Source organism: Poromitra crassiceps (assembly GCF_964638095.1).
Source record: "Poromitra crassiceps genome assembly, chromosome: 27".
In the NCBI taxonomy this organism is placed as follows: domain Eukaryota; kingdom Metazoa; phylum Chordata; class Actinopteri; order Beryciformes; family Melamphaidae; genus Poromitra; species Poromitra crassiceps.
The window spans coordinates 8,223,116-8,239,767 of NC_139650.1; the positions used below are offsets into that span (position 1 = coordinate 8,223,116).

At 43.9% G+C, this 16,652-nt stretch overlaps 1 protein-coding gene across 1 annotated transcript; it reads left to right on the plus strand.

The window, feature by feature from the left end:
• The first annotated feature begins 1,360 nt into the window (after positions 1-1,360).
• On the plus strand, positions 1,361-12,896 carry LOC310799247 (charged multivesicular body protein 4b-like). Its single transcript, XM_083661818.1, has 5 exons — positions 1,361-1,702; positions 5,945-6,122; positions 8,146-8,260; positions 9,148-9,274; positions 10,104-12,896. Exons 1-5 carry the CDS (start codon positions 1,522-1,524, stop codon positions 10,163-10,165), a joined length of 663 nt encoding a protein of 220 aa, XP_083517944.1. The 5' UTR covers positions 1,361-1,521; the 3' UTR covers positions 10,166-12,896.
• The last annotated feature ends 3,756 nt before the right edge of the window (positions 12,897-16,652 follow it).

The window sequence follows — 16,652 nt, forward strand, 5'->3', positions numbered from 1 at the left end:
CACTGATTTTGATCATTGTTTGGGTGAAGTAAAAATATGTATTTTTGTACAGATCCAGATTATACCATGGTGTACATGAATAAAAGTTGTATTATCTACCTTGGCTGTTGCAATTGATTATTTCATTTTGATGTCAGTGACTAATGAGATTTCTCATCAGCCACTGACTGGTTGTCTAGATTCCCATGGCACAAATGAGTCAGTACAATGAACTGAGTTGTACAAGTCTTCCCATTCTATTTTATTATCCTATAGGCTAGAGAACCTCCTAATCTAATAACAAAAGCATGTGACTCACCCCTAGATGGTGCAAATTGCTCTCTTGCTACAGCAGCATGTTCTGTTAGCATCCATTAGTCATGAAGCTATTATGCATCAGGCTTATAATGTCTTTGTAGTCAAGAAAGATCTGTGCTATTCTGCTGTGAATAAACATCTCCCTTCACAGTGTGAGCCGAGGCCTGCTGATGTCATGCTGTGATAGAATTCTAAACTTTTCATATTTATATTGTGGTAAATGTAATATATCTACAAGTGAAAGAGGCAGTAGCACTGGTTTTCTAAAATATCCAAACCTTATTACCAGCAGTAGGGCTGCTTCAAGATGTCAAGACCGTTTGCATTTGACAGATGTATCTTATCCCTCTTATATAAATGATGTATTAGTCTGCATCTGTGACAGCTGATCACACAGTAAAATATACATATTGAGCATACATACAGAGTGGGCATTACTGCTTATATCTGCAAAACCGGCCAGTTTTCTTGAATGGAAGAGCAACTGGGCTGATATGATACAGCACAAGTTCTCAGGACTACATTTGACATACAACAGTGACATCTAGTGGCATGTCAGGGATAACACTAGTTGTTGTCAGTGGTTTAGTTATTATGTAGTCTCGCTAGTTATTACCATCGACATGAGATATATGGATCTGTACGTGTCTTTATGATATTGTAGCCGAGTAATTGGGCCCGCTATTCACACTTTGATAATAAAACAATAAACGATAGAGGCAAGGGTAACGTTACAGGCTTCCCATTTATTAGACACACGTCCGCAGGACGACAACCCGGAAGCTTCCTCCTCTTCTCCTCACATACCCAGCCCTACTATGGCAACTCCCGAGGGAACATACACACAGCTTCGCCCACACACGCAACAGCACACAACACACACTGAACAGTCTGCTACACAATCTCGATGGTTATTAATTACCGTATGTTATTATCGCCATCTAGTGGATATTTTGACGTAGCACAAGATTCCAAAAATACCTGACCACCTCAGGGCATGACTCACGCACCGGCGATGACGTGATGACATCACGAGGCCAGTTGTGGAAAAGCGGAAGAAGAATCAAAACAACAAACAACAGGAGGAGCAGCAGCTCGGCAGCTCGAGGAGGACACAGACAGAGCTATTTAGCGGTTAGCTGCTGTCTGTCTGTCTGTCTGTCTGTCTGTCTCTCTCTCTATATCAGTCAGTCCAGTCGTTAGCAGTGACATTTAACAACAATTATGTCGATACTCGCCAAGTTGTTCGGCAGCGGGGCGAAGGGGAAGGCGCCCACCGCGCAGGAGGCCATCCAGCGGCTCAGAGACACGGAGGAGATGCTGGCCAAGAAACAAGACTTCCTGGAGAAGAAGATCGAGCAGGAGCTCCTGACGGCCAAGAAGAACGGCACCAAGAACAAACGAGGTGAGGCCATGACGTCAGACAGTGAAGGAGCGGGACAGAGTGACGTAAAAGCAGGTGATCTGACGAGCAAAGTGACAGTCGGCTGGTTAGCTCGCAGGCTAGGGAACAGAACAGGGAAGTTGACAGCTGCTGACGACCAAGTAGGGATGTCGATACTAGCATTTCTACGTCGATACCGATACCCAGGAACATAGCAATACTTGATACCATTTTCGATACGCGGGGGGATGACAACAACACATCAAGAGGCATAAAAAGTAAACAAAGACAGATGGACGGACAGGTGGTGCACATTTCTCCATAATCTAGGCCCGAGAAAACTTATTAAAAACTTTGCTCTTACACAGCAGATTAGCCCTGCTCTAGTCATCAGCCTATCAGAACACAGCAGATTACACCTGCTCTAGTCATCAGCCTATCAGAACACAGCAGATTACACCTGCTCTAGTCATCAGCCTATCAGAACACAGCAGATTACACCTGCTCTAGTCATCAGCCTATCAGAACACTTTGAGCTTGTTGAAGCAACAGATACCCACCAAGGGAGGGAGAAATCAGTAGTATGTTTGATTTTTCATTAGAAATCACTGTAATACAGTACAATACAGTAATACTAGTATTGATACTTATCGATATTATCGATACCTGTTGCAAATGAGTATTGTATCAATTTCAAATGTTTTGATGTGATTTTTATCGATACTATCAATACTTTTGACAACCCTGCTACCAAGCATAACAACTTGTTCACTGTCTGACTCACATTTTAAATTGCCCTGTAGCCATGGCACACCAATCAAACATCTGTGTTTGTTGTAGAATGTTTGATTGGTGTACCATGGGCTTAAAAGACAGCACGTTACTAACGCTTATTGTCCGGGAAACGACTTTAAAACGGTCTTTTACCGCACTAATAGCGACTTCCCATTGCAAAATAACATTAACATTAGTCAAACTTAACTTACGTCTATCGTCAAAAAATTGTTAAACCAAAATTCAAAAAGTAGGTTTATATCCAAACTACGGTACATCACTCACTGGAAATGATCACAATCTGAGTCTGGAATGTCATATTGTTACACGGAGGTACAACTGGACTGACACTGAGTAAAGGTCTCATTATAGTCGAGTGAGGCTCTGCGAGGCGGAGCTCCGCGAGTCACGTGTGGACTCCGCGCTGGGGCCCATGCTTTTACACTCAGAATGGCAGCCAAGTGATCAGCATGTTGCATTGTACAATGGTAATGGTGAGAACAGCCCGTGAAAAGTCACAATGAAACGCTACTATGTGCAGTACTGAGTGCGCTTTCACTCTCAAACGACCGTGTATCAGCACATGAATGAATCACCCAACTTGTTTTTACTGAATAGCCGTTTCAGTTCTCAGCCCTGATAGCCTGCTTTTAATCTCTCTCAACACAACACATTTACTTGTTGAAATTACTAAAAACGAACAGTTGCAAATTAAAGTTTAGCCTACAACATGGGTCAAGAAATGTGGCGAAAACACAGCTCAGTGTTCAGGGCTCAGTGGCTCGAAAGCGTCCATGTTTGGAGAGAAGCCGTGCGGAGGTCGCGCTGCTAGAAAAATCTTCAGGTATGCGCTGTGCGGCTGCAGCCAACACATTGACGTCATTTGACGCTCGCGCCCCTCGCTCCTCCCCCGCGCCTGGCGCGGCACGGCGAACATAAAACAAGCTTAAAGTGTGGGTGTGTTTGATTTAGGGACTAGGGCAGGCCAATCCTCACTTAAGCAGCCTGACGTGTTTTAAAGAGAGGATAGAGAGCACTTATTGAGGTGGAATCAGTGCAATGCTACATTTCTAGGGAAATTCATAATATTTGATCACAGACATCACATGTGATTTTAATCAAATAGCAGGTGATTTGCATTCAATGACAACCTGGTGAAAGAGCTGTGGCATTGTACCATTATTGTATGGCAAAAAACAACAACAACAACATTGTTGAACAACATATAAACATGTATCAGCAGATAACAGCATCTCCTGGTTTCTGAGAGAAATATTTTTTTTAAATACTTGTATAAATAAGAAATACATAAATAATGTTTACTGTAGTGCACACAGTAGCAGTATCTCTTTGTTTTTAGACTAGTCTAAGAGCAGACATGCAGATATTTTTTAATTCGCCAGACTATCTCAAAATGGCTGCAAATTGCTAATAACCGGCCGGACATTGAATTGGTCTACCTCTACTGACAAGCCCCTATAGGGGAATAGGGATTAGGGATGGGCACCAATAATCAAAAAATCGATAATTGATCATTAGGAATCACATTTTTGAGGAGCTGCACGCCAGCTGCGCCGACAGGCTATCTGCAACCTCATCGAGACGGATATGCTGCCTACATGTATTGTTGACGGCAACAGTATTCAGCGTATGACATTCCCTCATGATGCACCATCGGAAGCACGCTGTCTTTAGCATTTTCTGCCATAGGGCATTTTGTAACACACACACACACACACACACACACTTTTTCTTTTTACAAAATGCCGTATGGCAGAATATATATATATATATATATATATATATATATATATATATATATATATATATATATATATTAAAATGCCCATCCCGAATAGGGGAAGCAGTATAACAGTCAGACCTAGAGGCCAGTAGGCCTGTGAGGCAAACTGCAGCTGCTTTGTAAGTCCCGTTCTGCATCACATGCTCTGTCAGCTTCCAGTCCCATAACCTGATTTTCTACATAGTTAATCCTATTCTCTGCTGAACACACAGAGAGCTGTCATTAACCTCCAGCCCTAGGATAACAGGCCTAGGACAGTACAGGCAAACCACAAACCCCCCATAACAGACATTCTAGCTGTGTAAACGTTCCACTCAGGTTTTGTGGAAATTCAAAGAAAACTTTTGAAAAGTTGACAATCTTGAAATTTGAATCGGGTGCGTTTCCATGAACGGACACTGTCATTTACTGCTCACAGATTCAGGCTCTTTGTCAGCCACAGCGTGTTCAGCACACCCTTTGTCAATTGAAGCTCATTCTAAATTGGGGCTGTCCCGAGTCCCGACGTGTCGACATAGTCAACGTCATCGACCACGTAATTGCGTCGATTTGCATGAACGTGCATCAATGCGTCAAAATTAAAATAATATATACAGTAGATAGCTCCGTTCCAATATCATATTTCAAAATAACACTTTTTAATGGCTTCTGTCTGCTTTAGACTTGTGTAGAGTGGTTTTATCTTGGAAATCTGACCGTAAGTCATATTGTTGTCTTGCTACAGTCTCTGGCTAGGTAGTGAAAATGGCTGTGCCCGTAATAGAATGGATTGTTATTCCCAAACGACAGTACAAGTTACAAAAACCTTGTCCACGTCTCACGATCATCTAAAGTGTGGGCGTATTTTAGATCGAGACCCAACAATGTGCTGCTCTGTATATGTTAATATATATATATATATATATATATATATATATATATACCGGTATGTTGTATGTTATGTACAGGCTGGCCGTGACTCAGACAATTATTAAAACAATTACGTTTTTATACATTATTTTAGTTAGCCTATTTATTTATTTATATTTTTTGTACTTTTATTTTCATTAATTTCTTTGTTTTTCAGTTCAATTATATTTCAGAAATCCAGTGTTAAAAAAAGTTTTTTCAAGTTCAACAAATGCATGATGTTGCCAAATTCAATGAGAAATCGCGTTAAATAATCATGGTTATTATTTTTTGCCATAATTGAGCACTCAGCCCTAATTTCCGCGTCAGTCTGGTATGTTCCCGAGTCACGAGACCCATAAATGTAGTAAAAACTATCAAAAATAACCAATCATCAGATACAAAAACATGAGAATATGTGTTTCTGTTAATGTAGATACAAATAATTGTCACATTTTAAGTTGCGTTAAAATGCCTCTTCTGTGTTGTTTTTACATAAGTTTCCATTTGGGCCACAAAAATGTACCTTGGCCGCCAAATGTAGGGGCTTGGTGGCCAGTGCTTGAAACTATTAGCGTCTGTCCTGGTCTTGACTTGTCCCCTTCGTTTTCACCTCCCTCTTTATGACATATCAAAATCCTCTCTCCCTCTCTCCTGCCCCTCTCTCCTCCCCCTCTCTCTCCCTCCCTCTCTCTCCCCCCCCTCTCTCTCTCCCATTCTCTCCCCCTCTCTCTCATCCCCCTCTCCCCCCCCCCCCCTCGCTCTGTCACACACACTCTCTCTCTCTCTGCATCCAGCGGCTCTGCAGGCGTTGAAGAGGAAGAAGCGTCTGGAGAAGCAGCTGACTCAGATCGACGGGACTCTGTCCACCATCGAGTTCCAGCGGGAGGCGCTAGAGAACGCTAACACAAACACAGAGGTGCTGAAGAACATGGGCTACGCCGCCAAGGCCATGGAGGCGGCTCACCAGCACATGTAAGAGAGCCAAGTCGCCCTGGGTTTCTTCTGCACTGGCCTCTGCTTTGCTCTGCTTCTTCTTCTGTTCAACCAGCATGTTTCTTCTTCTGTGGTCTTTAAGCGGAAATGATGGCATAGCCAGAGACAGTGGGATATCAGAGCGAGACACACCGTCTTCCAGTCACTTCCTGTATGGGTCTCACCACGGCCACACCGACTTAGGAGACTTGTGGCAGGTCCTGAGTCAATGGGAAAAGTCAACGTGATCTCAGATTATGACAGATTATTTCACCCCCATAGTCATCAAAGTGACTATTGGGCTCATTCTCTGCAAGCCACATATCTTCTGAACATTCTGACACTAAAATGACATTTTTCAGACAAACAGATCAGGAGGAAATTACATTTGTTCCAGACCTGTCTCTGTCTCAGCAACACACCCGTGAGGCTTGGCAACAGCACCTCATGTTAGCAGGGAGCGATTAGCTAAAGCTACACGTGAAGTTTGTTGATGGAGTAGCTACATTTTTATGTCTCGGCTGGCGATAGCCAGGCCGGACGCATTATGGATTCGGGTTGTCCGTCCGTCCGTATGTACGTCCACGCGATATCTGAGGAACGCCTTGACGGAATTTCATTGAAATTTGCCTCAAACGTCAACTTGGACTCAAGGATGAACTGATTAGATTTTGGTGGTCAAAGTTCAAGGTCACTGTGACCTCACGAAAGCCATTCCCAAGTTCGTTAACGCGATATCTCAGGAATGCCTTGATGGAATTTCTTCGAATTTGCCTCAAACGTCCAGTTGGACAGGGGCGTCGGGGTAGCGTAGCGGGAAAATCCCTGCCTACCAACATGGGGGTTGCACGTTCACATCCTCGTGTTCCCGCCGGCTTGGTCGGGCGTCCATACAGGCACAATTGGCCGGGAGGGAAGCCGGATTGAGGGTATTTGTCCTGGTCGCTGCACTAGCGCCTCCTCTGGTCGGTCGGGGCGCCTGTTCAGAGGGAAGGGAACTGGTTGGATTAGCGTGATCCTCCCAGGTGCTACGTCCTACCGGTGAGGCTCCAGCTGTCAGGTGAAAAGAAGCGGCTGGCTACTGCTCAGTGCTCATGTGTCGGAGGAAGCATGGTGCTAGTCTACGGCTCTCCCCAGATCGACAGAGGGTGGAGCAGCGACCGGGGCAGCAGGGGGGAATAATTGGCAAAGTACAATTGGGGAGAAAATGGGATCAAATCTCTCTCTCTCACACACACACACACACACACACACACACGGCAAACACAACACACACCGCTACACATGAATCCACCACACACACACACGGCAAACACAACACACACCGCTACACATGAATCCACCACACAGCGTCTCTCAAACTCTCCTCCTCCGCTCTCCTACATGTTCGTTACATTCGCTGCAGTTGCGTCCTCGCGAGTGCTCAAGCAGTTAACTAGTACTAGTGTAGCCTACATGTATCTGTTGTCCTGCTTTGTCCATTGTTTACTTCACCAACAGAGTCTTTCCTCTTCTGGTGACTTTATGCTGTTTTCAGCTGTGTTGACTTTGCTTCACATTCATGCACGCTGTCGCTCAACATCCTCTATCCCTTCCCCTTCTCTCTCTCTCTCTCTCTTTACCCCTTGCTGCCTCCCAGGTGCAACAGTACCCTCTCTCTCTCTCTCTCTCTCTCTCTCTCTCTCTCTCTCTCTCTCTCTCTCTGTTAGTATTGTATAGCTGTAGTTTTGTAATTTAATGTTAGTATTAATAGCCTATTATTGTAAATGTACCACAGTTTTGGTTGTTGTGCTGTTGGTGTTATTAGCATTAGTGTTTATCTTCACATTAATTAAGTGTTAGTGTTAGTGATAGTATATTTACGTATACATGACCGAAAAGGCAATTTATTATTTTGGCCGGTAAAAAATATGCTTGGCCGGTGGATTTTTGTCCATCTTCCCGCCACTTGGCCGGTGAGTCAAAAAGTTAATTCCGGGCCCTGCGTGTGCCTGCACGCGCCTGCATGTCCTCTCCTCCACAGGGACATAGACAAGGTGGATGATCTGATGCAGGACATCACAGAACAACAGGAGCTGGCTCAGGAGATCTCGGACGCCATCTCGAGACCGGTGGGCTTCGGAGAAGACTTTGACGAGGTGAGAGACTCCCTATCCTCATTTTCCCTTTACTGTGATCGATGTATCCTGACAATCTATCACACGCTCTGACAATATACAACAAATAGTTATGATGACATCACAGAACGAACACACAAGCAGTGTGACTGGTGAGCGTAGTAAGGTCGTTGAATACCTGATGTTTGTATATTCATTGTCAATAAAAATACATATATATACAAATAATAATAAAAAATGCGCCTGATGCTGAAACGTTGGCATGTGTTTTCCTGACATGGCCAAATAAATGGGTGAAATAGAGATTCCTTGGTGCTGAAGGTTTGTGAGTGCTGCCTTGTGCCTTTGGTACTTTAGGCTTGAAACTTCATGACTGTTGAGCGCAGTCTCGGTGGTGGTTGAGTTGAGTTCCCTCCCCTGATATGGGAAGCGCTTTGAGTATGTAGAAAGGCGCTATATAAATCCAATCAATTACTATTAAAGGTACACTATGCAACTATTTCATTCAAAATATTATACACCTCTAAACCGTTGAGGTATAAGCTCCAAACACCCCCCCCCCCCCTCTCTCTATTTATACCACACACAATTTAAAATTACCGAAGATGATTAGGGTCACTTGCGATCTTTTTTTATTTTTAGTTCGGAGTTTAAAGTGATAATCTCTAAAATTTCAGTTTTGTTCTCTTGAGTGACACCTATGGGGATGAGTGGTAATTGCAGGTGACATCCAAACAGTGTTGCATTATGTGACATTACTAATGTCACATAATGTCACTATATACTGCAAAGGCTTCCATCAATGTGCCATAGCCTCAATCACCATTGTGTTAACTCACTATCAGATAGATCGTGACTTTTATTTATTAAAAAAAAAAAATTGTGTCTCTGTGTGCGTGTGCGTGCAGGATGAGCTCATGGCTGAGCTGGAGGAGATGGAACAGGAAGAATTGGACAAGAACCTTCTGGAAGTTGGACCAGAGGAGGACGTCCCTCTGCCCAGTGTACCCTCAACATCGCTACCATCCAGACCAGGTACAACCCTCTGAACATAACTGACCCCCTGCTGTCTCTGTCTGTCCCTCTGAACATAACTGACCCCCATCTGTCTCTGTCTGTCCCTCTGAACATAACTGACCCCCATCTGTCTCTGTCTGTCCCTCTGAACATAACTGACCCCCAGCTGTCTCTGTCTGTCCCTCTGAACATAACTGACCCCCAGCTGTCTCTGTCTGTCTCTCTGAACATAACTGACCCCCAGCTGTCTCTGTCTGTCCCTCTGAGCATAACTGACCCCCAGCTGTCTCTGTCTGTCTCTCTGAACATAACTGACCCCCAGCTGTCTCTGTCTGTCTCTCTGAACATAACTGACCCCCAGCTGTCTCTGTCTGTCTCTCTGAACATAACTGACCCCCAGCTGTCTCTGTCTGTCTCTCTGAACATAACTGACCCCAGCTGTCTCTGTCTGTCTCTCTGAACATAACTGACCCCCAGCTGTCTCTGTCTGTCCCTCTGAACATAACACACCCCCAGCTGTCTCTGTCTGTCCCTCTGATCATAACTGACCCCCAGCTGTCTCTGTCTGTCCCTCTGAACATAACACACCCCCAGCTGTCTCTGTCTGTCCCTCTGATCATAACTGACCCCCTGCTGTCTCTGTCTGTCCCTCTGAACATAACTGACCCCCAGCTGTCTCTGTCTGTCCCTCTGAACATAACTGACCCCCATCTGTCTGTCCCTCTGAACATAACTGACCCCCAGCTGTCTCTGTCTGTCCCTCTGATCATAACTGACCCCCAGCTGTCTCTGTCTGTCCCTCTGATCATAACTGACCCCCAGCTGTTTCTGTCTGTCCCTCTTTTAGCCAAGAAGGTGGAGGAAGACGAGGACGACATGGCAGACCTGGAGGCCTGGGCGGCTAACTGAGCTAGCCTGCTAGCGAGCTAGTGCCCCTCCTGTCTGTCTCTCTGCTGCCTTACTGCTGCCACACATCTGGACGAGACACAGGGACTCTGGGCCGCTCAGCTGGCTGCCCCGCCCGCCGCCGCGGGTTTTCGGTTTTCATCCCTTTCTACCCGTACCCCCACCCTCAAGTATGCATCTGACCGTACCCCCACCCTCAAGTATGCATCTGAGAACTCTGCACACACTCAAAAGGAAATGAATCTGAACAGTTCAACTGGCCTGTTGGCTGTGTTCTAATAAATAATCTATTCCAATGATGTTTCTCTGCGCTTTGCCCCAGATGTACTTGTGTAGAAGATGGGCTACAGAAAGGCCCTCACAGCAGTGCTCGTGTATATCAAAGAGTCCTCTGTTTGAGGGAAGAGTGTGTGCATACACACTTGGGGCAGGAGTGTGTAGGGTACCTTCCCATTGGCTAGTAGTTCCCAGCAAAGTGAACTGCACAGGATATTCAGCCAGGTTCAAGACTGAGCTGAGCCCGAAAATTATTTTTATTTTATTTTAGATCACATCCCTGGGTATTCAGTGCACCCTGTTTAACCATGTATGCAAAACAAATGACAGACATCAAATTTCCATAGTTTTTCACGTCAAAAGTTCATTTTTTTCAGGATTTCACTCATAACTGTAATCTACAGTATGCCGACGTCACAAAGAACTATCAAATTTCTACCCCATTTCAACCAATCGTATCACGACATGACAGCTGTCAATCAATCAACTTTTGAGAAATATGGCTGTATACCCTGTGCAGTCCACCTCGCTGGGAACTACTAGCCGATGGGAACGTAGCCACAGTGCGTTGCATACTGGTAGGGCAGGGTGTGTGGAGGAACGGGACGTAGCCTCGCTTTCTGGGAGGAATTGGAAGAATCAACAGATATATATACAGTATAATGTAGGAAAAAGTACAGGAGGGTGAAAATAGAAAGTTGACTCAGCCATTTTTCTGCTTCCTGTGATGTCATCTCTCCGCGCCTTTTAAGATGATGACGATATACTGAGAACCGTTCAATACATTTTCTCGTCAACGCATCTCTGGGAAATCTCAACAAAAGACTTTATAGAAGTACATGTAGGACTTTCTCATTGAAACATTGCTGCCAAATTCAGTATAATGACACGTCGACACAAACCGCCCCGTAACAGAAGATAATATAACCACTTAACATGTTTGTGGCATTGTTAGCTAGCTAACTAGCCAGCAGCCAATTTAACACAACCACTACTAACGCTAGCTGCTACGTCAGCTCGTCTGCTAATCAGATGCGTTCTGTTTAGCTAGCTAACAAGCTGACATTAGCTAAACCCTAAATCAATCAGATGGATCACTGATGATCCGTACTATTGAGAAATACAATCAGCTGTTCACAGCCTCTGCTGCCATGAGCTGTGGGCCTCCAATATGGCCACCAGAGGGCGCATTACATCCCCTGAAAGGCCTCTTGTTTCTACATTTGATGTTGCACGAGTATTTTTCTACCAGCGCCTTCTCTGCCTTCAGTGGGGTCCGCTCACTACTATGCCGACAACCCGCGATGCCGATGGGAAACAACGATGCAGCTGTCTCCTCTGTGTGTAATAGACGAGCATCTGTCCAGATTGGTGTGCTAATTTAGGGTTGGGCATCGGCATTGCTATCGGCATGGAGCTCAACTCAACAGTCACGTGACATTTTTTGCCCCGGAAGTGTGTTCCCCATTCATTTTTCTCCATAGAGATTTCGAAAAATCCGTATATAACGAGTTTTACGGCTGGAACCAAGCCCACCCGTGACCTACTGAATCGTGAGTGACCATAAAACATTCGGTTTGGCGCAAAAACAAAAAATAACAACGGGAGGGGGAAAATCGATTTTTTAAATTTTTCTCCTGTTTGTTATTTTTTGTGTGTGAAAAGTCACGTGAGTGTTCAGCTCTATTGCAGGCTATCGGCATATAGACGCGGCACCCCTTCAGTTTGACAGTGATGTTGAGAAATCCTACATGGTGTGTGTGTGTGTGTGTGTGTGTGGTTTTTCCAGCTCTTTGACCTCTTGTGAATATTCAGTCAGTAAATTCAGACACAGTGAGCTAATGCGGACCTGTTTTTGCTCTCGACTCATCTGCAGTGTAGCAGGCCTCTGGGTTTAACGTTGGAAGAATTACGGTAGACGACTATTGGTTTTTGCTTATGGGTCCATATTGGCCTCCATGTAAAAAAAAAACACACATAAGCAAAATAAAGCCCAACTTTAGCTCACTGTCAGCACGCGATGATGCATTGATGGATCTGGGTCGACTCAGAATTAAACCGCAAAAAATGAGACTTGGGTTTAACAAGATCCTCAAGGAGCAAGTTAGACTTGGGTTTAACAAGATCCTCAAGGAGCAAGTTACACTGACGCATTTGCCCATTTTTCTAATGCAACTTTCACTCATTTGAGAGTGGGTCGAACCCGATCAGCAGGAGACCAACTATTGAGAAGCTTCCACATACCACTTTTTTTTTTTTTTATCAAATCTTTGTTCATGTTCTCTCCAGCTGCACAGATATATATACAGTTATATATATATATATACAGTTACATGTACTCAGTTCTGCTCAGAGCTTTCCATGGAGGTGGGACATTGGAGTTGTTGGTGTGGCAGCCATGTTGGTGCTACATCCCTGCTCCATGACTGTTGCCAAGTTTGCATTCTATACAGTTGATGCTAATAAAGTTGGGATTCAATCAAGTATAAAGTGTGGTGGCATCTGTAAATACAACAACAGGTTTAACACACATCAGGATCTGGTACTGTATGGTTCTGTGGATGCATCAAAGCACTTACAATTCACAGCTACAAGATAACTACAAAGATAAGAGACCAGACAGATTCAACAAGGATGCTATAAAGAGCCAAAGTGGAACGTCACTTCCTGCTTCAGCACTGTACCAGAGATTTTCATCCGCCATTTATTTTCCCATAGACATTTCGTAAAATGCTTCTAAAAATAGTTTTACTTGGTCAAACCAAACGGTTCAGCTATATTTAAAAACAGGAGAGATCGTATACAATTTAACTCAAGACCAAAACGTAAAAAAATTGTGGATTTAAAGAAAATATTTTTTCTATGTTTTTTTTTTAGTTTTGGTCCGAGTGAAATGTTCTATGGTCTCTCCTGATGCTAAATATTGCTGAATCGTTTGGTTTGACAGAGTAAAACTATTTTCATAAGCATTTTATGAAATGTCTATGGGAAAATAAATGGCGGATTAAAATCTGTGGTACAGTGCTGAAGCAGGAAGTAGGCGGTCACTTTGCCTCTATACGACCAAGTTCAGTGACAACGTATGACTGTGGAATTGTGTTTATTTCTGAGACACATCTTTCTAGCGATGCCATTGGCTGCTAGATTGTAAACAATGTAAAGATGTCATCACAAAGTGACAGTAATAAGGAGAGCTGGTGAAACGGATGGTCAAGAGTCTCCTTAGTGATTACTACAGTAGAATAACATGGAGCTGATATCAATATTCATGTTCCTGACACAACCGAGCGATTGCCACATTTTTGTATTGCGATATATTGAAATCCAATATATTGTCCGTCCCTATACTGTAAAATATAACAATGCATTGCTACTTAAGCGTTCACACGACAACAATGATCTGCATCAGATGAAGCATTGCTGCAGAGAGCTGCCAAATCCTCCGCCCCCTTTCTTTCTTACAACTTTGATTTGTGGAAGAGATTTTCTCTCTATAAAAACAATCACTCTGCGATCAAATCCAAAATATACTTATCATTTTGGATATTGTTGCAGTGGGATCGCAAGTCAAGTCAAGTTTATTTGTATAGCACATTTCATACACAGAGGCCATTCAAAGTGCTTCACATAAAATGGATGACACAAGAAAATAAAAGAATAAATAAGAGGATAAAATGGACATTTAAAAGCATCACAACCGAACTTTGAAAAAGAGTATAGAAAGTGCATTAAAATGCAAAGTGCAAAAATAGCTAAAAACTTACAGAGGACTTGAAACATCATTGGGTTTGCATAAAATCAGATCATATTTGCTCAGTTGGTAGATCATGGCTATATAAGAAAACACGTTTAATGACTTTGTTTTCTTGTAATTGTATACCTTTTAAACCTATAATTTTATACCTCCTTTCGCAGACAATATATTGGCCGAATAATTTGGGGTAGTCGTTTGTAGTTTTGATTATGGTTCTTCTGGTGTTGCGGCTGGTGTGATCCCATCACAAGATGGTCTGCAGTTCACTGTCTGACTGACTGACTGACTGACTGACTGACTGTGTCTGTCTGTCTGTCTGACTGATTGATTGACTGACTGACTGACTGACTGACTGACTGACTGACTGACTGACTGTGTCTGTCTGTCTGACTGATTGACTGACTGACTGACTGACTGACTGACTGACTGTGTCTGACTGACTGACTGCTGTGAGTGTATCTTTCTCACAGTTTTCTCACACGCTGCTGATTGGATCTGAAAGAAACTACAGGGAGCAATTGCTCTATTCTGCCATTTGACTGGCAGTTTTAAAAATGTACTTGACCGCTGCTCTAAACGCTCCTAAGTTAGCCGGAGGATAGTGTTTCCACCAGTAAGCTGAGTCTGGACTTCTTCAGCTCCGTCAGAATGCTGGGTGGAAGCTGAGAGACCTGAAGGGTCGCGCGTTTGATCCCCACAAGCGTTGGACCAAAGCACCGGGCCTTTATCTGTCATCTGATCATAGATACATAATCTGATATCTGTGATCTATGATGGGAAACGGGGAAAACCTGCCATGAGATTTCATTTTCTTTTCACGTCACTTATTCATTTAATTATTCACTAATGTTTGTTTTTCTTTAAGGGCTTTCTTTAAGCCCTTTCTTTAAGTAGGATTTACTTTAGTGGCATCTAGCGGTGAGGTTGCAGATTGCAACCAAATTAATATCCCTGCCCTGCCCCTCCCCCTCCCCTTCCAAGTGTGTATAGAGAACCTATGGTGGGCGGTAAACTTGTGGGAGGGGCTCTTTAAACACACTGGTCCTTTAATTCTTCATTTAAATGCAGAGTTTCCCCCGTTTCATTCACTCTGCCTTAAAGAGCTGCTGACACTGAACGCATGTTGTTAGTCTGGGTGTCACATGATGGACTCAAATGACAAATGTCAAGATATTGAATATTGGAACAGAGAACATCGATGTCGGAATCTGCTGCTTTGAAAAGCCCACATTGGCCGACCGCTAATCCAGCATCATAATGCAAGCAAGCCACTGTGCATGGGAATGTCCAAATGTTAAATTAAAGGAACAGTTTAGCCAACTGTTTATCCATAAATGTTCTGTGGACTAAAAAGCTTCACCTTGGCATGGGGTGGCTGACTTTTCATTTTTGTGTGAACTGTTCCTTAAAGAGCTTTAGAGGAGAAAACTGGAACGTGGCTGCTTGCCTGTGTGCTCTCAGATATTTGCTCTCAGTCAGACCAAGACAAGGTCCAGTATGAGCAAAGGCCAGGGTCAGGGCCAGAGGCAGGGTGGAGAGCGCTATTATTAGAATACCCCCCCTTCCCATACACACACACACACACACACACACACACACACACACACACACACACACACACACACACACACACACACACACACACACACACACACACACCTATATTATACTATGCATGGCTCACATGTAGCTTGTTTACTGGAGAAAGTTTTGAAGATTCAATATAAGATGGTTTTCCCCACACAAAAAGTTAAATGATCTTGTTAAATTCCTTCAAATGACTTCCCCGCTTTCTGCCTCATTAAAAATTCCAAAACAACCAATCAGAAGTCGTAGGGTTCGTTTGTTCGAGTGGCTCACCCGGTAGAACGTGTACCACAAAGGCTTACAGGCAATGTACAGCAGATACGTTACGGCTGCGTTGCGGATCCGGCAAAACTGACGGATCGACTGGGCGATAGATGCGGTACGGAAAAATTACGCAACTGATCTATTTTTGTCGGATCCCGCATCCGTCTAACAGATTACATGAGTGTGGCTCTGTTCGCAGCCGTACCGCATCTGTTCCGGAGGCGGTGTACATTAGCCCTTTTAGTCCTTCGCGTGGCCGACCCGGGTTTGAATCCGCATGCCCTCCCCTCTCTGTCTCGCCACCGTTCCCTTCTGCCTAAACTGCCCTATCTAATAAAGGCAAAATGCCATCCAAAAAATCAAACAAAAATCCAAAGCAACCAATCAGAAGTTCTAGAACATAACTAGCCAATCACAGCATACAAACAAGTGCTTTAACTGCTGAATACTAGACAGGATTGGCTCCAGTATTTGTGATGTCACGATCACGAATCATCCATCCATCCATCTTCAACCGCTTATCCAGGGTCGGGTTGCGGAGGTTTTCAAGCAGGGTCGCCGTGCTCATTGAAAATGGCCTTTTCAGTGAACACAGAGAAACGTTCCACT